Below are 24226 nucleotides of genomic sequence, written 5' to 3'. Positions count from 1 at the left end.
TATGGAGCAATTAGTGGTTGAGGGCCTACTTAACCTCCGCCTCACCAAGGAGGAAGAGGAAGAAATATCCATCACAACAGAAAGTAGAGCAGATTTGCTTGAGGAGTGCTCCCTGAGCCTCTTTGGGCGTCTACTCACAGATAGACATCAGAACCAAAGGGCTTTAAAAAATATTTTGAGATCAGCTTGGAAGATGGGTTCTGATCTGCAAATTGTGGAGGTTGGAAACAACATTTTACAGTTCAAATTCAACTCCAAATATCAGTTACAATGGGTGGAATGAAATGGGCCTTGGAATTTCGAAAACAACTTGCTGCTTTTATGCAGATGGAAGAAAGGCCTATCAGCTTCGAATATTGTCTTCACCCATTCCCCTTTTTGGGTTCAGATATGGGGTTTACCTTTCGAGCACATGTCCGCCGAAGTGGGTAGAGAGCTTGGTAACAGTTTGGGGATTTTCATTGAATCTGATCGTAGAACAGGGTATATGGAACAAGCAAAATTCATGAGGATAAGGGTGAACCTCCAACTCGACAAACCACTTCGATGAGGGGGGAAGATAGCAAATGTCGACGGAGAGAAATTCTGGGTTAACTTCAAATATGAGAGGCTACCTGTGTTTTTTTTTTCACTGTGGCTGTCTGGGGCATGATGAAAAACACTGCCAAAAGTGTATTGATCCCCAGTACTCTTCAAGGTAGTATGGTGATTGGCTTCGAGCATATGTAAGCACAACAGCCATGGGAGACAAAGCCAGGTCTACCAGCAGTGATGGCGGTGGAGAAGGGCATGAAGTGGGATCGAACGATAATACACCTACCACGGCAAAAAACTCATCTGCCTCGGTAATGGATGGTGGCAGTGGAAGCATAGCCCAACTGGGTGGAACAGGGGCAATGGATCGGGGAAACTCAAAGAAGACCAGCGCCGCTAGCTCGGAGAAGAAACAAGCAGAAAAAACCCTAAAGGATGGTGACTACCTCACACGTGTGGGACGAATGGATCCGGGTTGCCCAACGGCACGTGCTGATGTTTCTCCCCCTCCAGCTGTGCCCCCTCATAACTTGGGCCAAACAAAACTGGCTGAAGATACTCTTTCACTTGTGGGCCAAAAACCCCATGAGGAACAAGAGCCTATGGATATCTTTAGTCCTCTTAAGCCCAACCTTCAGCACACAACAGAGAGTAAGCTTGACTCGGGTATTTTGACAACGAACACAGGCCAAGCAAAAGGAAAAAACCCAAAAGCAAAGGTCCATTTAAAAAAAATAGTCAGGGCAAAAGGGAGAGCCAAAGACTCGACTACTAAAGCACAAACAACACTAGTGGACTCTAAACGCACAGGCAAACTTATTTTCGAGGAAGATGAGGTAGTTCTCTGCACCAAGAAGAGATGCATAGAGACAGGTACTCCTTTTTTAACCTTTGATGAGGGATCGGCGGGCGCTACAATGCAGCACCGCCGGGAGCAATGAATCCGCTAAGCTGGAACTGCCGGGGGCTTAGGAACCCCCGGTCAGTCAGAGCGTTGCACGATTTGGTGCGACGCTGGAAGCCCAAAATTGTCTTCCTCATGGAGACAAAGTCGAAAGTCAAGCGGATGGAGAAAATTAAAAATAGGATTGGTTTTGCAAACGGACTTATTGTCCCCAGCAGAGGTCGGAGTGGTGGAGTTGCTTTATTTTGGGCTAGGGAAGTAAATTTGGATATTAACAGCTACTCGAGAAATCATATTGATGCCATTGTTAAGGAAAATGAAGGCAACTTTAAGTGGAGGATTACTGGCTTCTATGGCCACCCGGAAACACACTGAAGGTATGAGTCCTGGCGCCTTCTAGCCTTCTTACACAGTCAGTTCCAACTCCCATGGCTTTGCCTAGGAGATTTTAATGAAATTCTGTCAATCAATGAAAAAACTGGGGGTGCCACCCCCTCCCAGCACCAGATGGAGGGATTTAGAAATGTAGTGAATTTTTGCAGTTTTTTGGATTTGGGCTATTAGGGAACTGATTTCACCTGGAGCAATATGCAAGAAGGTGGGGATAGAATACAATTAAGACTAGACAGAGCTTTTGCTAACTTCGAGTGGTTGGGGAAATTTGAGGGGGTTAGAGTCTACCACCTTGTGGACTCAACCTCTGACCACTGTGCTTTGTCTCTTGCTGATTCCCCTCCCCAACAGGTATCCAAAGTCAAGCACTTCCACTTCGAAGCTCTGTGGACAAAAAATGGGGAATGCAGCAACATTGTAGAATCATCCTGGGGGATGGGGGTGGATTTGAGCACGCCAGAAGGTATGATGGAGAACCTAAAAACTTGCACCACAAAATTATCTAGTTGGAGTTCCTCAGTTTATGGCCACATCCCCAAAAAAATTCAGTCAAAACGAAATGCTCTGAGTGCCTTAACGCAGCAAGAAAAAAATGGTGAGTTGAGTAATGAAATTAGAGGTATAAGAAGAGACTTAAATGAGCTGTTAGAAGATGAAGAATTGTATTGGGGGCAAAGAGCCAAGGCACACTGGTTAACGGAGGGAGATAGAAATACAAAATTTTTCCATGCCCACGCCTCGGAAAGACGAAAACAAAACACGATCATGGGAATTTGGGATGATCAAGGTAGGTGGTGCGACGAAAAGGAAAGTATTGCCCAGGCTGCTGTGGGCTATTTTGAACACATTTACACCACTGCCTGCCCCACTCGGGTTGAAGATGTTGTTGATGCCATCTCTGTCAAGGTGACGGATGAGATGAACGAGAATCTAACTTATGCTTTCACTAGAGAAGAAGTAGTTGCTGCCCTCATGCAAATGCACCCTACCAAAGCACCCGGCCCCGACGGTATGTCTGCTGTTTTTTACCAGAAATATTGGAGTATAGTTGGGAATAGCATAACCAATATGGTTCTCAATGTCCTCAATAATAATCTGCCCATGACCGCTATCAACAAAACCAACATTTCACTCATCCCAAAAACTAGCAGCCCTAAGAGAATGACTGAATTCAGACCCATAAGCTTATGCAATGTAATCTACAAGCTTATTTCCAAAACACTTGCTAACAGACTTAAAAACCTTCTCCCTCTCATTATATTGGAAAATCAAAGTGCATTCACCCAGACCACCTTATCACAGACAATGTACTCGTAGCTTTCGAGCTCATGCACTTTCTAAATCACAAAACAATGGGAAAGGAGGGCTGTATGGCAGTTAAGCTTGATATGAGCAAAGCTTTTGATAAGGTTGAATGGTGCTTTGTCAAAAGGGTTATGGAAAAGCTGGGTTTTTGTTCTAAATGGGTAAACCTTATTATGCAATGCATTTCATTAGTCTCCTATTTTGTCCTTGTTAATGGGGAGGCCTATGGGAACATTATCCCAACTAGGGGACTTCGCCAAGGCGATCCCCTCTCTCCTAGTCTTTTCCTCCTATGCCCTAAGGGACTCTCGGCCATCATTCACAAGGCAGCAAGAAACCACCTCCTCACTGGAATTTCTATCTGTAGAAGCTGTCCTAATATTACTCATCTCTTCTTTGCAGACGATAGCATTTTGTTCTGTAAGGCAAATCCTGAGGAGTGCCAAGAGCTTAAGCAAATCCTTCAGAGGTATGAGGATGCTTCGGGCCAGAAAATTAACACTGGAAAATCCTCGGTTTTCTTCAACCCAAACACCAACTAGGAGACGAAGGATGCAATTCTAGCCATTTTGGGGCCGATGCAAGCCTCAAGGCTTTCCAAGTATCTTGGCTTAGCGTCCTTCATTAGGAGATCAAAAAAACAGGTCTTTTCTTCCCTTAAGGAGCGGGTTGGGCAAAAGCTTGCCGGTTGGAAGGGTAAGCTCCTTTCTATGGGAGGTAAGGAAGTCCTCATTGAGGCAGTTGCCCAAGCGATCCCCACCTACACCATGAGCTGTTTTCAGCTTCCACAGGGCCTATGTGAGGACCTTGAAGGTATGATGAGAAATTTTTGGTGGGGCCAAAAGCATTTAGAAACAAAAATGGCTTGGGTTGGTTGGAAACAAATGTGCCATTCTAAGTCAAACGGTGGTTTGGGTTTTCGAAACTTACAAGCTTTCAACCTAGCTATGTTGGCAAAGCAAGCTTGGAGAATCCTTACAAACCCAACATCCCTTATTGCCTGTGTCCTCAAAGCAAAGCATTTCCCTACCGGAGACATCCTTAGTGCAACTCTTGGCTCAAACCCCTCCTATTCTTGGAGGAGTATCTTTAACAGTCTAGAGGTCATTCGAAAGGGAACTAGGTGGAGAATAGGGAATGGCAAACAAGTCCACATATGGGACGACAAATGGCTCCCCACCCCAACCACACACAAAGTCATTACCCCTCCAAATAACCTCCTAAACTATCCCATGGTCTCTTCCCTCATTGACCCAACCACAAAGTGGTGGAGAGCTGAAACAATTAGAGCAATCTTCCTCACATTTGATGCTGAAACAATCTTAAAAATTCCCATTAGCCACAACTTGCCAGAGGACATATTAATTTGGATGGGGACCAGCCGTGGTGAGTTCACTGTAAAGAGTGCTTATCATTGTGCCCTTGGCTTGGTTGAAGCAACAGCAGAAGATGGAAGCTCCACGGGCGACCCTTTCAAACCTCTTTGGAAGAATTTATGGCTTCTCAACATCCTCGCAAAGATTAAAATCTTTGCTTGGAGGGCTGGAGTCAATGGTCTGCCCACAAAGGAAAAAATGCGTATCCGAGGCATCAACACTTGCAATGAATGTCCAATCTGCACTAAGGAGGTTGAAACCATCCACCATGCCTTAATCCATTGTGAGTTTGCTATCTGGGTTTGGAGCTTTTGGCCTGATGGGGCACAATTGATTCATCGAAATAAATGGACCTTCAATGATACAGCCATGCTTATACTAGCCCACAAGCCTCCTCATGATCTAGAACTTTTTTTAACTGTTGCTTGGGCAATCTGGTCCAACAGGAATAGGCTCATCCATGAAGGCAAGTGTTCTTCCCCCTCCCAGGTTTAGCAGATGGCAAAAAATTTCATTGAAGATTTTGATGTAGCAGCAACCTTGGACCTAACTACTCCTAGGCCAACTCATCCCTGCAGCTGGATCCCTCCGCCTCTTGGTGTCTTCAAGATTAATGTGGATGGGGCTTCATCAATCTTAGATGGGACATCTAGCATTGGAGTCATTGTTAGAGATTGCAAGGGTGGAACAATTGCTGCTCTTTGCAAGCCTCTTCAGACTCACTACCCAGCTGACCTGGTGGAAGTCTTTGCTATGGAGCAAGGTGTCTTGCTTGCTCAGGAGCTGCAGCTTCCCCGAGTGATTTTTGAAAGTGATGCTACCTCTGTGATAAATGCCATCAATGACTCTGCTGTTGGGAATCCTTACGGGCACATTATACAAGACATTATTCATGCCCAATCTTCCTTTACCTTCTGCTCCTTCAAGTACCTCAATCGGGCCTTCAATTATGCAACCCATGAACTTGCTCAATTTGCCCGTAAGAATGGTTCCACTCACAAGTGGAAAGGGGTTACCCCCTCCTTTTTAGAGCCTTATGTACAAGCAGACTTGCAGTAGGACTTCTATTTGTAATCGTTTTTCTTGACTGCAATGCAATATATTTATTCCCTTTCCAAAAAAACAAAAAGAATTATTACATTAAACAATAATTAAAATGATAAAATAATCTTAAATCTGTCTAATTATCTTTCTGTCTCCTTCTATTTTGGCATACTTTACCTTTACTGCTCAATTCAACAACTACTGGACTCTGTATACAGGACCACCCAGCCATCAATCTCTGAACTCTGAACCCAATTGCCAAAAATTCAAACACACCCATCTCTCAATCTTTCTTTCTCTATCTCACCACTTTTCCAACCCCAAAAGTCTTTGCCAATTTGCAAAAGCCGAAACAAAAAACTTACCCATCAAACCAAATCATACAAAAAATGACAGGCCGCAGAGAAATGCATCGAAACACTTCACAGTCGGTTCGAAAAGCCAGAATTGGAATTGCCATAGCCATCGGAGTCACTTTGGGTTGTGTCTTCGCCATTTTCTTCCCTCACGGTCTCTTCACCTCCTCAACTCCTATTCTCACTCGTACTATCTCCAAATCCAATGCCCAGGTTCCAACTCTCCAACCCCACTTTTTCTTATTAATAAATGTTTATTTATATTTGTTTAGTATTATTTTATTTTTTATTTTTATAGTTTTGGGGTTTTGAGATGTTATTAGTATTTTGGTGATGGGATTAGTGACACAACTTTACTTGCTAAGATGACAAGTTGTGATTTGAACAATGTGGCTTTTATGTGAATTGACCTGGCTTGTGTTCAGTGCACTAGACATGTTAAGATCCGGACAGTGTCCAACTGAATTTATTGTTGACATTACTTTTATTATGAACCAATCATGACAGTCACGAAAAAGAAAAAAGAAAAAAAAGGGTGTTCTTGGACTTGTTGGATTTTTAGTTGTGGGTGTGTTTTGGGATTCTGAATCTTGGTGGGGAAGTGAAGCCATTACGTTGACTTATAGTTTCTGTGGTTTGGCTTTGAATTGGATATGGGTTTTGTATAGAATGCCACATTGGTTACTTAGAAAAATAGTTTTTCTTGCTATACACTGAAGTCTACTAGTAAACAATTTCTACATGTTTTACCCTCACAAAGACCAAAAAATAAGAATCTGTGATAACGAGGGATGGATGATAGTTAAACATTCAAACTCAAAACTCTTTAATTGATTGTAACAATTGATGATTTGAAGCTCTATGCTCATTTAATTTACAATCCTATTTTTGAACATTGTGGTCTGAGACTTTGACTTGAATTTGATCATATTGTTTGTATTTCATGGGCTGTGTGAGTGGTAATAGTTTTAAATATGGAATTTATATTCAATTCAATGTGAAGCGTGCTAAATCTCTTATTGTGTTTGATTGGTATACTGATTGAGATAATGTTGCCAATGAGCCCCAGCCCAAATGGCTCTTCCTCCTACCACAATCTCTCTATCTCCCCTTCTGTGTGTCTATGTGTATGCTTTTATTTAGTTTATACATGTGTAATAAAAAAATTACCCAAAACATGTGTGTATTAAATGCTCCCAATCACCATTGTGGCTTTTGTGTGAAATTTTGAGATGAGGCAAACGAAGATGATTCATTCATATAGTGTATGCTGCACATCTGATGACTTTTTTGCAAGTTAATCATCTAATGGCAATGCATACAGTCATTGTGGAGTTTCCATAGTGTTGAATTGGTTATTTCGTTAGGCACAAATATAAGATTCATGTTTTGTTTTCCCTCTCATTTCATCAGGTTAATTCGGCTTCATGTGAATCATCTGAACGGATAAACATGTTGAAATCAGAGTTTGTGGAAGCATCTGAGAAAAATTCCGAGCTGAGAAAAGAAATTAAGGAGCTAACTGAAAAGCTTAGATTGGCTGATCAAAGGAAAGATAATGCACAGAAGCAGGTTCTTGTGTTGGGTAAACAGCAGAAAGCTGGACCTTTTGGTACTGTCAAGGGCTTAAGAACCAGCCCTGCTATCATCCCTGATGAATCTGTCAATCCAAGATTGGCAAAGATATTAGAGAAAGTTGCTGTCCAGAGAGAGCTTATAGTTGCTCTTGCAAACTCAAATGTGAAGGACATGTTGGAAGTCTGGTTCACTAACATCAAGAGAGTGGGTATACCCAATTATTTGGTTGTTGCTTTGGATGAGGAGATTGCCAAATTCTGTGAATCAAAGGATGTTCCGGTGTATAAGAGAGATCCAGAAGCAGGTATTGATTCAGTTGCAAGGACAGGAGGGAACCATGCTGTCTCAGGGTTGAAATTTCGTATTCTAAGAGAGTTTTTGCAACTGGGGTATAGTGTTCTTCTATCAGATGTTGATATTGTGTATTTGCAGAATCCTTTTCATTATCTTTATCGAGATTCAGATGTGGAGTCCATGACTGATGGTCATAATAATATGACAGCTTATGGGTATAATGATGTTTTTGATGAACCTGCAATGGGTTGGGCTCGATATGCTCATACAATGCGTATTTGGGTCTATAACTCTGGTTTCTTCTACATTAGACCAACAATTCCTTCAATTGAGCTTCTGGATCGTGTGGCGAGTCGGCTATCTCAGGAGCCACACTCCTGGGACCAGGCAGTTTTCAATGAGGAGCTCTTTTTCCCTTCATATCCTGGGTATGATGGGCTTCATGCTGCAAGAAGGACTATGGATTTCTATCTGTTTATGAACAGCAAGGTGCTCTTCAAAACTGTGAGGAAAGATTCCAACCTGAGCAAGCTCAAACCAGTAATTATTCACGTAAATTACCACCCTGATAAACTTCCCCGAATGAAAGCAGTTGTGGAATTTTATGTTAAAGGGAACAAGGATGCACTCAAACCCTTCCCTGATGGTTCAGATTGATAATATGTTTCTGCTCATCGGTAATACCTTTAGCATGAAAGTGCTTGCTGAGTTAGAGTATGTTTGAAACGGAGAGAGATGGGGTGAGACAAGGGGAGTTAACTAGAATGTAACTGTTTCAAAGCACACGTGCAGGCTAAAATTAAGTGAGATATCATCTTATTGGAGCAATGTGAGTTATGCCCTTTCTTGGCCCCAATTACAACAGCCCTAGTATTCAAACGCGTGCAAATTATATCACGCATCACATTTCGTGGTCTCGTACCAATCCTGCTTTTTACTTAATTGTTATTACAAGATATACTGCAGTGAGCTTCCCTTTTCTTCTGCATGAAATTTCTTTGTTGTGGTATTTGATGAATGAATGTAGCAGTTTGATTCGTGACAGTCATCAATCTAGTGTGGTTTAGCTTTGCAGAAGACATAAAAGTAACAGGTAAACATGTTAATCTTAATCCCCGGAAATGAAAAAGGTATATATCATCAGATCATGAACATTCACTTTAAATTCATTCAGCTTCCTCTTGTCCACATTTTGCGCATGGACCCTCCAATGTCAATGCAATTCATACGTTTGTATTAACCATCAAGCAGGACCTGTATACCTGATTCCTTCACTGTTTAAAAGGACCCCTAATGGCTTATGGTTTTATGATCCATGTTGCAACACATGGAAAGCTGATGTTGCCACGTAGAAGTTACCCGAAGATGTAGCTTTTTCCTTGATGAGAGAGACAGAGAGAGAGGATATCTAATGCTTTAGTCACTGTTGAAGCTGCCTCAAATTGAAGAAGTAACCTCCAAGAGAAATTAACTCTAAAATGGAAAGGGTCCGAATAGTTAGAGATTATTACTTATTAGCAGCTTAAAATTTTGAAGTTAAAAACTCAAGGCTCAAGAACCAAATCTTGCTAAGAATAAAAAAGAATTAACATCTAATTCGAAGAGATCATTGGTAGCTTAAGATTTTGAAGTTAAAAGACTCATTGCTCAAGAACAAAATTTTATTATAAAATAAAATAGAGAAGAAGAAGAATTCATCATTCATATGAAAATGGGTGTTGTATATTTTAATTTTATCAATGATTTGGGTGAGGAAAAAAAGTGATATGGATGCGAGCATTGGTTGGGATGATTGAAGTAATCAAAGTGGAAGAATATAAAAAAATTTCTCAATAGTATGTCATGATTGATGATGATAAAAGTGGAGCTCATAATAAAAAAAGTCGTAAAATTTTTTGAATCTCTAGCACTCTGAGCATCCACTTGTTCCTTTCTTCTTCTTCTTCTCTTTTTTTTTTTTTTTTTTTTTTTTTTTTTTTGCAATTGATTGGAGCCTCCATTTATTAATATTCTGCAATTAAGAATCATGGAAAACATATTTGTGCAATTTTTTTGGCTGTGTTTATGTGAGATTTTCTCAGTTTTGAAGATGATTGACAGTCTACCTCCGAATCTGAATTCTCTCATATAAAGCAACCTAGGTAAGTGTAATTTCTAATGTCCCAATACAAATCACAATAGTTATTTCTTTTCTTATTAAATGATAGATTAAACCCTGTGAGGTTAAGTCTACCAACCTTCCCTTCATGTATCATTACTACAAACCAAAACTTTAGGAATAGGATTTTTTTTTTTTTGGTTGATAATTAAGGAATGGGAATTCATTGTTGAAAAGAAGGTAGCTGCAAGTACAAAAAGAATTTGATCTCAAAATCTATTCCTAAAAACTACCAGAGAAATCAAAATCCTAATACAGCAACGGTTGAATGTTGCTACAACAGGTATAATCAAACTAAGAAAGCACCTTACATAAACAACAAATATTAACACTATTAAAGTGGAACCATGCACTAAAGAATAAAAGCCTAAAATTAGCACTCTACCAAATGTTGAAATCATTTGAGTACGTAAAATCTGAAACCCACATGAATGTTTTGATTAATACCTCTTTTTTCTAAAATATGAATCTGAAAAAATCATAAAGAATCGACATGAACTTCACAGACCTTATAATCTCAGTCAAAGCCACATTCTAGTTTCAAACTACAATTTCATGTAATTCTAATCGTATGAAGAGGTGAGTCATCTCCACTAGGAATTCTTTCTTCATTGTCATTGCTTTCACTAAAACCGGAGTTAGGCTTCCTAGCAATTAGGTCTGAAATTGCATCTGGTCCATACATCTTGGTTAACTCATCCTGCTCCATCAGCAAATCAATTTCATTAAATAGCAGTTTCTTCATAAAAACATTAATAGTTTAGGGGGAGGAGGAGAGAGGAGGGGGGGGGGGGTGTAGACGAGAACACTGAATTTTAAAAACCACTATATAGGTGCTCTTTAATCTTTATCTTGGGTGGCTTGTGAGTAGAAGTTTGGACTTGACAATAAATAGGTTCCGCATAACAGATACTAAAAGCTTTAGACTTTAGAGTGGTTCTAACCAAAAACAACCTTACATTTCGAAAAGATCAGAGCGGGGAAGGCAGGAAGCACACATTATGTGAAATTTGAGAACATGATATTTATTATAGATTAAGCTAAGAAACTGCAACAATCATCAGTATAGGATAAATCAATAAAGAAGAAGGATTTGGATGGCAAACCATTAAGGAATTGTTCTCTTCATCAACTTCCCCACATTCCTCGGAAAGCCTGACTAGCTCCTCCTTCAGCATGGAAGTCTCGGTTTTTAGCATCTCTGCCAATGCTTGTAGTTTTTCACATTCCTGCTGTGATAATAAGAAACCCAAAAGCAAAATATTTTAAAAACAAAACTAATAATCGAGTCAAGTAAGGGAATGTTCTAAAAAATTGACAGACTTCAAGTTTGACCCCAAATTTTATGGGGGTAAAAAAAGAAAAAGAAAAAGAAACGATTGCCACCTTGGGAGTAAACCCTCCTCTTTTTTTTCCCTTCAAAATAAATGCAATTGGAATGAAACTAGCAACCCAATAGGCTGAAAACCTGCCAACCACCCAGAAAAATTTCTCCCATCTGCTCTATAAGATGCAATGCAAGATTCCTTCCAGAATGCCTGGTTTTCTATCAAAAGTAATGCTGCTCAATCTAAATTCAAAATTTTACACAACCTAATGCCTTTATACAAAACCAAATCTGAGGGAGTTTGGAAGTTTTTGTTGGACAATCTTTTCAACATATTATCAGAAACCAACTAACCATTCATAGTCATACTCTATGGCTTTGCCAGACATAATGAGCCTCTATCATCAGCCCCCCTTCCCCTCCCACTATCCTCTCTCTCTATCTCTCTCTCTCTCTCTCTCTCTCTCTCTCTCTCTCGGTTCCTCTAGTGCCATAATCATCAACTTTTATTTTTTACAAAGTTTTAGCAAAAGGAAGGGGGATGCTTTGAGGAAGCAGTTTATAGTAGAAAATCAAAGCAAACAGATATTAGAGGAATAATAGAGCAAATTTAAGAGGCATAACCATGGTTAATGAAAAAGTCCCCCCAACATTTTGTCTAAATCCACTTTTTACTAAGAGTATCCACCTTTAAATTAACTTAAACTAGAGCATCAATCAATGTCACAAAATTTTGACATCCCAACAAAGATTTTAAGTCTGGATTTTTTCTGAAATTCAAAATTTATAATCCACATATCATGAGGTTTAATAGTTAACCAAACCTAGAATGAAGTAGAGATGAACCAGGATTTAAAAAATAAAAAAGAAGAAGATTGAAAATGCTAATAAAAAGGCAAAGGAAAACTCTAGAACACATAGTAACTGAATATGGCGATCCTTTTCATGTATTTTCAAATGGAAAAAGTTTATCTCCAAACTGATTTGGAGGAAAATTCCTCCAACCCACTACATGATAATTGATAAAACCATCAACGTGTACTTTTAGTCATATGACCTATTGAATGGGTCATGTGACTTGTTTAAATAATACACGTGAATTGTATTATGAATCATCTCATAATGGGTTGGAGGAGTTCGGAAGAAAATTTTTTTCCTTTTCGAATTTAACCATTAACTCCACATAAGATACCTAAACCTATAAAAGTTGAAGAAGCATCTGATATAGTTGCCTATAGGACCTTAAGAAACCATAGAGAGGATTCCTTGCCACATCTGCAAGTATATATTTGAAGACTGGATACCAGAACTCAACCTTCAAAACAAGGCAAGATCTGATGACTGAAAATAACTGGTACCTTTATTGACAGAATACTAAAAATGTTACCCAGAAAAGAAAGGTCAAACAAAAGGACATAGATAAGTACCTGTCGACGTATTCTTGACCTCCTAGCTGACTCCCTATTAGACTGCTTTCTCCTCTCATTTCTCAGGTCAATCCCTTCCTGTCAAAGCAAGAGATAAAGATCATCAAAAGTAAGAATAAGTAATCCTGACCTCTTAGACCATGGATCACTTTTACAGTTGTAATTGTGCCTACGTAACATGGGTTCAGGAGAGGGAAAAAAAAAAAAAAAAGGCAGAGCGAGAGAGCAAGAGAAGCTAAGAAACAACTGTAAACTATAAATTTTAATCCCCAGAAGATTACATTAAACAAGGAAAATATAATCCATTAAAACAATTCAAATAATATGGACATCAAAGTAACAGACAGCTTCAATTCTTTCCATTCCTAAATCCATTTTTCCAAGCATAAATTGTCACACAAGCATTATTGCTGAAGCATAGCAGTCATGCACCCAATGTATTTGGTCTCACCTTTGTAAGAAAAGGTTGAGCACTGGATGCACTAAGGCTCATTCCCAAATTCAGATCAGTTTCAGCCACGTTTGCTACTGAATCATGCAATGCCAGATCTGTATTTGCACCACAATCCTGGACACTAGCTTTGTTCCGTGCAACCACTCCTGTTCAAGTATTATAGGTAATCAAACTAATGGAATTTTATAATGAAAGCAAAACCCATGAACTTCAAAAATTACCATCTGCCAGCAACTGGTTAAATCTTTGCCTTTTACTTTTAGGAAACTCCTGGAAAAAATGAAAACTCAGTGCATATTAGTGCTAGGAAAAACCAACCTAATAGACCTTTAGATTTTTTGAGAATTTACTCAACATAAAATTAATTGGAGCAACATACCTGATTCATGACATCACTGTCATCCGATGAGCCCTCACTTCCACTTACATCACTGTTCAAAGGAAATTTTGCAGTCATAGTTTAGCAAAGCACGTTTAAGATATTCAGCTAGAGTAAAATATTAGAAATAAAAATCTAGAGCTAAGCATACAACCCCCCACCCCCACAAAAGAAAGAAAGAAAGAAAGAAAACCCACACCCAGCTAAGAAGGAAAAGAATGGTAGTACTACTAACATAATAAAACTTATTGGGGAAGAAAAATTCCTATAGAAATTAAGAATACCTTCGTGAAGGACCACCGCCATCATTTCTGGTACTTGAAGCTGCCTTCTCACTTTCTCTTGATCCATTACCTACCAAAATCAAATTCTCTGAGCTTCTCTTGTGTTCACTCATTGAATCCAAGTCCTTTCCTTTGAGAAACCTTTCCTCTTTTTTTGGAATGGCCAATCCCACACCCTGACCATATATAAGATATACGTGAAAAATGTGAATCTTAGTGGAAACATGAGATTTAGCCACTAAGTTAAGAGATTTAGTAGATTGCCCCTATAAGTTACAAACCACTAATACCCAAAAGAAACTCTCATAACCCCTATTTTATTAATGGAAATTGATGAAATAAAGAAATTTAGCCACTAACTTATCAATATATATATATAGCTACTAGATTTAATATGTAGAGAAAAGAACAGCACACAAAAGTAAGATGACAAGATGCGTTTGGGATTACCTTAACTATGTTACTATTTGCATAGACCTCCTTGTTATATGGAGCATGGTATTGAAGTCCAGGTCCATATTGCAACATACATTGCTGATAAGCCACCTAAGAGCAAATAAGTCAGTTTTCCCCATGTTATAATCCAAGGTAGTCAACTCTCTGCTTGACCTCTCACATATGAAGATAATCACCTGATTTCCCCACATATAGGGATTAAACATCAAAGAGGCAGCAGAACTTGAAGTGACAAAGGGAGGTGCAGTAGCCTCAGACCCATAATATGCCTATTCAAGAGTCAAGATGCAAGAGTAAGTCGAAAACACTCAATCTGGTTCTTTATTATCAAATCCACAGATCCATATCACCCATAGCCCACCTCCCCACCCCCCAAAACACAAACACACACACGCACACATGCACACAAACACACGCACGGATAAATATATGTAATTTATGTTTTATTTGTCTTGAACCTGCACAAAAGTTGGGCCATCTGGTTGTGAAGGTGTCTTTGGTGTTTCCTGTAACATTAGTAAAGATTTAGTGAAAATGACAAGAAATGTGTGTGATGGAAAAAAAATTTTGGGGGGAGGAGAGAGAGAGATTGCTTGAGAACCTGAGATGAAAACAATGGTACGAACCATTTAGGAGGCATGTTGACTTCCCCAATACCCATTTGTTTGGAAGGCTTGGCCATCTCACTGGCTTCACCCATTCTGACAAGGAAATATGAGCTCAATGACCCACCTCAATCCAATAACTGGCTGGAAGAAATTAAACCAATAAAATGAAAAAAAATCAGCTTTACATGTTCACTCTAGAAACACACATTCATCACAATTAGAATTCACATTAAACTAAAGAGAAAGGCTAGATTACTTTTCAACGAAAGTGTGATACCCCAAATGGTTTAGATATTGGATTAGATTTTATATGTGTTGAGTTCCACATAGGGTGTTTCCTAGGACAATCTAGGGTATATAAGTGATTACGATAAGCTCTGATTGTAATTTGACAAATCTATTTGGGGTTTAGCGCAAATATGGTTAGTGCTTATTAAAGTTGTGACAGAAGCAGATTACTAAAAGTTCAAAGGCTTTACTATGAATATTAGCTCACCAAGCTCTTTAAATCTTAACATGGATGAACTATGTTAAAATTTTAACTTTATAGAGGACTCAACTCTGAAACCCCAAATCATTTCGTAGTGATATCATAGTCAGATGCTTATAACTTTATTTGAGTGCATCAAGTCATTTTACAAAGACCTCCATTTTTCATTATGTGCTTGATACCTATATAACTCAAAAGGATGAACTAAAATCACAAAAAAAAAAAAAAATTCAAGTTTTATGTGGTAACATAGGACTTTTGCACGATTAAACATGTACAAACATGTATTGTACATGTTTTTCAATATTCAAAATTACTAAAGGATCTAAAACAAAGTCTATATCTCCATATTTAACACCCTTTCAGAGTAAACTGTAGGATAACTTGAAAATTTTGCTTAAAGAACCAGAAACCAGATGATCTTAACAATAAAAAATAAAAATCCTGCTCAAATAAACATCACTGTGAGATATAAGAAACATGGATGCCACACTAATTAATGGAGATTATGAACTTTCCAAAAAAACCCACTTAAAATAAACAAAATTAAAAAGAAACCCAATGAAAAAAAACAGCCCAATAAGAATCACCACACCAACAAAACTTTCTCAGAACTAACATCAAGAGCAAACTCAAAATAATGAACCCGTAGTTCACTAGTCTCACACCAACTCTCCCCCAAAAAAAAGCTCATAGATTTTGAAACTTTGACAAGAACAGCCAAAACAAGGTTATCAATTTATCATGCATATCAAAACTCCATATAAGGACATTCTATAACACCCCAAAAACAAAAAACAAGGAAACCCAGTTCACTACCTGAGCACATAAGAAGATATAAATTGAATATAAGCAAAGTAAAGAAAAGTAATTCTTGAAAATCAAACAGAATTTTACTCCAACCCTTATGAGAAAGAGTATGAAAAGCAAAGCATAGTTAGAGAGAGAGAGAGAGACCCGTGGTTGTGGCGCGAAAGGGAAGTCCTGGTAAGAACAGAACAGGTAGTGTGTTGTGTAAACAAAGTATATATATAATAATATACGCTACAGTCGTACGGGTCTTTTCTACTAAAGTTTCTCAACGGTTGAGATCCTTTCCATTAAATTATCTACGGTCCAAAATATATTATCTCAACCGACTTTTGTCTAAAGAAAATAAATATATATTTTATTTTTCTTTTTCCTTTTCTTTTCAGTTTTTTTTTTTGTTGCTAATTTTTCACAATTTATTTGATTGGTAATTTGAAATCCAATAAAAATAGTGTCTAGATTTATAGAGTGGTACACCAATCATAATTTATTACCCTGATAAATTAATATATTTATTTTAATTTACAATTGTCCTTATATGTTTTATATGTTTTCACCTTAAATTCAAGTTTGGGGAAAATATAATTTGAGACTTAAGTGATAAATTAAGTAAAAAAAAAAATTCTAATATTTAAATATTAAATAAATAATATTTATTTCAAATTTAATATTGTTAATTTATTTTTATAAAAGGTATAAATATATATTATGAATTTTGTTAACAATATTTTTCCAAATTTTAGAGATATAAGCACAATTAATATTATTTAAGTTTTTATATTTAAGTTTTGCTCGTCTCTTTTATAATTGAAAAATTAGGAATATGTCTTGATTTTAAATGAGTAAGATTGCTCTTTTGAACTAATGTTTGTGTGTCCTTTGTCATCTTTACAATGAAATTCAAGATAATTTTATTTTCAAAATAAAGTATTTAATTAGCTATCAAATGTGAATACCATACATTCTAAATGGAATCAATGTGGCTCTCAAATACAAGAATTATAAAAAAAATATATTAAAAATATGCAACAACAAAAAAATTGTTAAACTCCAATAAGAAAGGTTTAGAGTTTACATTCTTAATAATTTTATTTTCAATATAAATTATCAAATGAGATGTCAAATGTGAATAAAATACATTCTAAATGGAATCAATGTGGTTCTCAAATTCATGAATTATAAAAAAAATTTAAATATTTGCAACAAAAAAAAATGTCAAACTCCAATGAGAAAGGTTTAGAGTTTACAAAAATAAGAGGGGATCTCTTAAAAGAATAATAAAAAGGAAAAAAAAAAACTTCCCTAAGACAATTTAGCCTTATAATGAATTAGTCCATAAAACTTTCAATTTATAGTTCTGACCTCTTAATTTGGATCAAAATGAAATCATTAGGCTTCCATCCAAATGAAAAGATTTTATGTTTTGTGGCATAATTTTCTTTTGAATTTTCCATATGGGTAAATTATAATTTAGCCCCTTTCAGTTTGACTAGCTATATCAAAATTTAGTCCCACAATTGTTTTAGTTATTACATTTTGACCTCTAAAAGGATGGATCAAAGTGACGTCAATGGGAGGTCACGTATTCCATGTATGTGAAAAGGTGTTCATTAGGGAACAAAATCCTTGGGCGTACACTAATACATTTAGCCCAAATTGTTGGCATTTCAAATGTAGTCATTAAAAGTTGTAGATTAATTTATGATAAGATCAAACTACATGAAGATAAAATTGTAATTTTTCCCAATAAAAACATAATAATAGTTGTGCTATTATTCTCAACTCCATGAATCCTACATATAATAATAATAATAATAATAATATAAGAAATATAAAGAAGAAGACCTTGCAATTAAGTAATATACCGCAACACTCCCCAGACCCCAGCTATTTTCTATAATACTGGGCCAACCCACAAATTCATTTATTGGAGACAATTGGGGCTAACTTCAAAATTTTGGTTGAGAAACTTTCTTTTTTGGGGCCCCAACATGAACCCCCAACCGCAACCCCCAGGCAACATTGAAAGTGGCTCCGGCCATGTGTATTATTGAATGATCAAACCACGTGAAAATTTGTGGGTTCCAACATCTAATTTGTTCAACTAGTAAACTCTTTTGCCGTCAAGTAAAGATTTGGAGTTCAAATCCGTTCATATTAAAAACTAATTGGTATTTTGTCCTAATTATAAAAAAAACAATTATTATAAAACAGGCACGTTTTAACTTAGTTTTGAACCACCCACATGTAATTAAGACATTTAGGAAATTGAAAGACTTGTAATATACCAGATTGATTTATTTAGGCGAGAAGGACAGCTATCTAATATGGTTTCAAGAACGATAACACTCACTAGAAATCTAAAATTGATCATAGCGAGTCTTAATTTGAGAAGCTAGTCAAGGAACTTGACATTATCAACCAAATATTTTGTCAAACATTTTTTTCTTTTAACATTTTATTTATTTTTTATTTTAGATAAATTTAACATTTTATTTTAGTTTAATTGTTTATATACAACTTTTGAAAACCTCATTTTTACTGGTACAACTATATTTTAATAAACTTTCAGCAAATAAACAAAGTGTTCATCCAACAGCACACTAAATAGACATCAATAATAAAGAGCCAGCACTAGACCACCCTTTGCTCAAGAATTACTAAGTCCAAGTGAATTCTATTCTATTTTCCACTTAAATCAAATTTATTAATGAACCAAGTTCATACTCATACATGAGTCACATTTTGGCAGATGCAACCACATTCATTTCTAGCTGTGATGCAGACATCATTGACTACAGCTAGACCTTTAGATGTAACTTATAAGGCCAAGGTTGGAAGCCTGACCCTATGAACATTCCCTATACAAAGAACTATAAAGTATGATCTAATGAAGGCTAGAAATCCTTGTAAGGGACATTTTTATGTAATTAGCATATCCTTTGACAAAATGCACTTTACTTGTATTTGGATAAATCTAAGTAGGTTCAAGATGATCATTACAAGTGGTTATATTGAAGACGTGAAGATTACACAGAACTGCTCAAGAAAAGTGCAATCTGCAGGTCTCAACACCTCCTCGACAGAAGTTTGATCTATTGAGATTCATTAAGGCTCAACACATATCTCTATCTATCGAGCTTACGGGATTCAGACTATAGCTAGCAATGTTTTTATTCTAAAAGACTATTTGTTTATAGGTTTATATAATCCTTATTGGACTAAGAAAGCCAAAGGTTTATGTGTACCTATTTGGAATAGGAGAGCCATTGAAACTCCTATTTAAATAAGGAGGTGGAAAAAGAAAAACCTAACCCTAGAGAGTTTCATAAAGTTTTTTTTTTGAAACCCTAGCCTCCTCTTACAGAAGAAATAGTTCTTACTGCGTTTCTTGTACGCCTTTAAGTTCTGTAACCAAGCAAAGTCTCTCACATTATCATTGTAGATCTTATTGGTGTTTCTACGTGAAGCTGTTGCAAATCAACTACATCAATCAAAGAGTTGCTATGGAGTTAGTCACGTAATGACATACTGGGATCTGTGCATCATTAATTAGTCATGTACTATGATTCGTGCATTGAATGGAAATATTGCTGCTACAATACAAGTCCAATTAGGTATTGGGATAAGGGTTCAACTGTAGGTTGGTATTTTTAGGATAGACCAGAGGGTTTGGTAAAATTTCTTATACTTGTAACTGCTTGTAATTGATAATAGTGGATTATTGGGAGTAATAATTAACCTTAAATCACTCGATGGGGTTTTGTCTCGATGGTTTTCTCCATTCGTAAACAAATTATCCGTGTCAAATTTATTTTTCGCTGCATTTAGTATAATTGGCGATTTGTTTGTGCTACCACACTATTACATGTAATTGAACATAATTAATTAACTTGGATAATTAATTAATTTACAAGGGGTTAATACATTTTTGCCCTAAAAATCCTTCATACGAAAATTTCCATAATATTGGCCATGTCAACTCTGCACCTCCTGGCAATCATGTGACTGTTAAATCTGCCATGAATGTGCACAAATGTTTTCCTAAACATCTGAAATGTCTTTATTGCTTTGTGAAGGAAGAATTCCCATTCATCCAAAAGTGGTGTTTTTGGGAGGAGTAAGGAGTTCCATAGAAAATCTAAGCCTGGGTCAAGACCAAACTAGCTAACAATCATAGAGAAATAGAAAATTCTAAAATGCCATCCTCCTCAGAAAAATAAAAATAAAAAACAATGAAGTGCTAACATAATGAGAGCTAGTACATATAATCAGATGAAAGAACATGTCTAATCATTAATTAAACCAACCTTATCATAAAAAACCAATTAATTATGCTTGACAAGCACGCCCTTCTTCTCAACATATTAAGTTCTTAACCCCATACATTGCGGAGCTCACATGTCTAGGAGAGAAACAATACAATGTTATATGCATAAGATAATTATTGCAAGATAGGACGTAGAGGATCGGATGCACATAAAACACCGTCTTCAAGAAGGACAGTCTTCATTTGCTTCCTTCTTTGCCTAGAGGAATTCAAGCCAAGTACCAAACAAACGAGGACAGTGAGAGCCAAGAAAATCACAAAACCCTTGGTCTTGAATATGTCCAATGGTGGGCCGATATATTCCACTTCTTTTGTAGACATTATTAAGATTGGTGGAAGAATCATGAAAAGAAAAAAGAAAAGAAAAACACACCAACAGAAAGCAAAGTCTCCCCATTTCCAATTGCAACTCGTCTCCTCCATTTCAACATTGATACGGGTGCCCAACCTATTCTCTATATCATTTTTTTCCCATTCTTTCTTTGTCTACTTCTTTGGTTTTTTTTATCACCCCAGCTAATTCAATATATATAAAAATAAAATACAAAAGTTGTCTGTGTTCTTGTAATCTATAATTGTGCAACAACATTGGTCCTAAAATTCTGGAAAATAACAAATAAGTTGGTATGTAGGGACGTGGCCTATGAAAATACCCCTATGGCATAACCAAAAGATGAACCGACACAGAAAAGCCATTACATGATATCGCATTTGTTATCAAGCGTATAAATAGAAGTTGCTATATCATAAGAGAAATGTTATGCATACAATATTTTCATAATACTTTTACTAAGAATCTTAAATATTAGGTTGTTACTGATTGTTACTAGTAACAAAATACCGCTTATAAACTGTTGTGAAAATATTATGAATCTAACACTTCTCATGTCGAAAAAATTTCAATACTTTTTTTGATAAACAAAAAGTTTGCTATTTTTTTTTTATTTAGAGTCAAAAAGCTTACTGTTAATAAATAAAGAAATGGATGATTGATTGGATATGTAAAAAAGAATTTGTTGCGCATTATGATTAATAGAGCATAAACTGAAACACTTAAAATGGGACAAGTGATTTTATTCCTAAAGTGATTTTTTCAAAGAAATGAGTCAATGACTGCTAATAGGTAATAACTTAGTTGGTATATAAAATAATAACTTGGCTTAAAACGCATAGCTCATTCGATAATTTTTTTTTATTTCCATTTTCATTGATTTTACTATATAAAATTTTAATATAAACCTTATAAATCGTTGTGTGAGCTTGGATATTTTATAAATAAAATGCTTACCTTTTAATTACTATTAATAAAGAAAGAAATGAATGCTCGATTGGATACTTTTTTTAAAAAGAAGAATGTTTGATTGGATACATAATGCTAAATATTTGGTTCCAAAAAAATAAAATAAAAAACCTTGCAAGACGACTTGTAGCATATCGTGTGTCTAATTTTTTTTTTTCTTACATTTTTAACTTTGGGTGTTTTACAAGGAAAAAAAAATATATGTTGCAAGTTGTGATTAGTAGAGCTAGCATTAAGTGGAACACCTAAAATGGGACAAAATAATTTTTATTACTTGAGTTTTTTTTTTTTTTTTTTTATTGAGAAACATTTTTTTTATTTCTAAAGTGAAAAGCTAGTGATGTGGGACAACTCAGCAACACTGAGTATCTTTTTTTTTTAGAAACAAACACACACACACACACACACACACACATATATGTAGGGGAAGGGGGATGAGATAAGGAATACACTCACACGCCAACACTAAAACTGCATGCGACAGTTAGTGTCGCGGAACAAGTAATAAACCCCTTCTCAATATCACAGCTTACTGATGTAGGACAACTTAGCAACACTAAGTATCTTCTTTTTTAGAAACACACACACACACACATATATAGGGGAAAAGAGAGATGAGATAAGGGAATACACTTATTGATTTTATTGCTTCCACTTTCATTGATTTTACTATATATTTTAAAATTTTAATATATAAAACTTATAAGTTAATGTGTGAACTTTCAAACACAAAACAAGAAAGTGATTAAAAATTATATTTATTATATTATTATATTGTATTAATTACATTCATTATTATGTCAATTTGTAAACTTTTTGTAATAAAATTGATGAGTTTTAGGAACTTGCTTAACTTAAAGTCCCACCAAACAATAAAAAATGATTTAAATCATAGCACAAAGTACACCAACTGAAAATGAAAGCATAGTTAACCATATCTATGGTCCTTCCACTCTTATATTCTAAGCAATATTTGGTCCTTCCACTCTTATAACTCAATCGATACTTTTTGGTATTCCAATGGATTAAGAAGTCTAGGGTTCAAACTTCAAATTCCTCCTCCCAATGATTGCATAATTATTTTTTTTTAAATGGCCGTTGGCCAACTTATCTCTTTTTATACTTTTACCACGATAAAAACCACTGATGCCATAGTCGAATTTACAATTTTGGAAATTGTATCTGGCTATGTGAAATTAGTTGATGGATGCTCTTATCAGTGGTCTAAAATTGTCTCATAAATAAGTTGGTTAGGCCCTTTGACTTATTTACCAAAATCAAAACTGGAATATGGCAAATAAATAAATAAATAAATAAAACATGTGTGCACCCGAGCCCATGGGGAGTTTTCTTCTGTCCGAATGACTGACACCACAAGAATGTTTGTGTTTTCCTTGAGTGTTGCTGAGTTATCGACATCGGTCCGAATGACTCACATCTTACAATATCACACCTTACTGATGTGGGACAACACACCCACTGAGTATATTTTCCTTGAGTTCAATCTTCTGTCAACAAGAATGACTGACACCACAAAACTCAAAAGTGTTGGATTTGCCTGGAAATGGATGAATGCCCTTAGGGGAATTTTCCTCAAAATGAAAGTCTCTTGGGTGATCTTTCACTTCCCCATTCTCTGCTTTTTTAGACCTTATCAAAATTAATGGCGAAATCGAGATAAAAATGAATATGAAAAGAAAACCACAGAAGGCAGAGTCTCTCCAATTCCACTCACACTGTGTCTCCTCCTCCATTCCAGCATTCATAGTGGTATACTGATGCCCAACCTGTTCTCTATATCAGCCATATTTTTTTCCTTTTCTTTTTTTGCTCTACTTTGGTTTTTTTTTTTTTTTGTCACCCCGGCTTATTCAATAAATCTGTGTTCTTGTAATCTATATATGTGCAAAGAGTGGTACTGAGAAATAAGTTGCTATGTTGGGACGTAGCCTAAGATAATACCCCTACGACCTAACCAAAAGATAAACTGACACAGAAAAACCATTACCTGATACGGCATTTGTTAACAAGCGTGTGGATGATGGAAGCTGCCATATCCGAAAGCTCACCTTTTATTTCCCCCCTTAATAAACAGGAAGCTTACTTTATTTTGATAATTGGGAGGGTGGAATTTGATCATTAAGAAGTATTAGTTGAGTTATAAAACTCATAATAGCAAAAGCTTACTATCAATAAAGATAGAAGTTGATATTAATGTAAAACAATGTTAACATTTGGTCTCATAAAAAAAATAAAATAAAACTCTTGTTTTTTTATTTATAGAGTTTCAATCTATAGTATCCGCTTCTGAGAATTCCACTCTTTATCATCAAACCAAAATACCAATTAATTTTTTATGTAAACAGGGATTGAATCTCAAATCTTTTATTTAACCATCAGCTAAAAAAAATAATAAAAA

General features: G+C 36.1%; 2 protein-coding genes across 6 annotated transcripts; one reads left to right on the top strand and one right to left on the bottom strand.

The window, feature by feature from the left end:
- Positions 1 to 5748: 5748 nt before the first annotated feature.
- On the top strand, positions 5749 to 8828 carry LOC142642099 (arabinosyltransferase RRA2-like). The gene is made up of 2 exons (XM_075816451.1): positions 5749 to 6125; positions 7326 to 8828. The coding sequence occupies exons 1-2, from the start codon at positions 5946 to 5948 to the stop codon at positions 8439 to 8441; spliced, it is 1296 nt and encodes a 431-aa protein (XP_075672566.1). The 5' UTR covers positions 5749 to 5945; the 3' UTR covers positions 8442 to 8828.
- Positions 8829 to 10144: 1316 nt separating this feature from the next.
- On the bottom strand, positions 10145 to 16370 carry LOC142642666 (G-box-binding factor 1-like). 5 transcript variants are annotated; one of them, XM_075817064.1, is made up of 12 exons: positions 16325 to 16370; positions 14871 to 15018; positions 14728 to 14775; positions 14446 to 14538; positions 14264 to 14359; positions 13814 to 13989; positions 13530 to 13581; positions 13372 to 13420; positions 13148 to 13296; positions 12697 to 12774; positions 11049 to 11171; positions 10145 to 10642 (listed from the first exon to the last, which is right to left on the bottom strand). In XM_075817064.1, the coding sequence occupies exons 2-12, from the start codon at positions 14967 to 14969 to the stop codon at positions 10496 to 10498; spliced, it is 1110 nt and encodes a 369-aa protein (XP_075673179.1). In that variant the 5' UTR covers positions 14970 to 15018; positions 16325 to 16370; the 3' UTR covers positions 10145 to 10495. The 5 variants fall into 5 exon arrangements, with proteins under 5 accessions (XP_075673179.1, XP_075673177.1, XP_075673180.1 ...); XM_075817062.1 differs by having other exon boundaries at positions 10268 to 10642; positions 11049 to 11174; XM_075817065.1 differs by having other exon boundaries at positions 10268 to 10642; positions 11049 to 11174; positions 14264 to 14347.
- Between the last annotated feature and the right edge of the window lie 7856 nt (positions 16371 to 24226).

Source organism: Castanea sativa, chromosome 7, assembly GCF_040712315.1.
Source record: "Castanea sativa cultivar Marrone di Chiusa Pesio chromosome 7, ASM4071231v1".
Taxonomy (NCBI): Eukaryota; Viridiplantae; Streptophyta; class Magnoliopsida; order Fagales; family Fagaceae; genus Castanea; species Castanea sativa.
This window is presented reverse-complemented; position numbering and strand designations above follow the sequence as displayed.

What these genes read in the sequence shown, in the direction of transcription:
- LOC142642099 (XM_075816451.1), top strand. Translation starts at nt 5,946, where the DNA reads ATGACAGGCCGCAGAGAAATGCATCGAAACACTTCACAGTCGGTTCGA. An exon ending in TCTCCAAATCCAATGCCCAG is followed by an intron (nt 6,126 to 7,325) that starts GTTCCAACTCTC and finishes TCATTTCATCAG; the next exon opens with GTTAATTCGGCTTCATGTGA.
- LOC142642666 (XM_075817062.1), bottom strand. Translation starts at nt 14,969, where the DNA reads ATGGGTGAAGCCAGTGAGATGGCCAAGCCTTCCAAACAAATGGGTATT. An exon ending in CCTATATGTGGGGAAATCAG is followed by an intron (nt 14,360 to 14,445) that starts GTGATTATCTTC and finishes ATTTGCTCTTAG; the next exon opens with GTGGCTTATCAGCAATGTAT. An exon ending in GGCGGTGGTCCTTCACGAAG is followed by an intron (nt 13,582 to 13,813) that starts GTATTCTTAATT and finishes TCCTTTGAACAG; the next exon opens with TGATGTAAGTGGAAGTGAGG.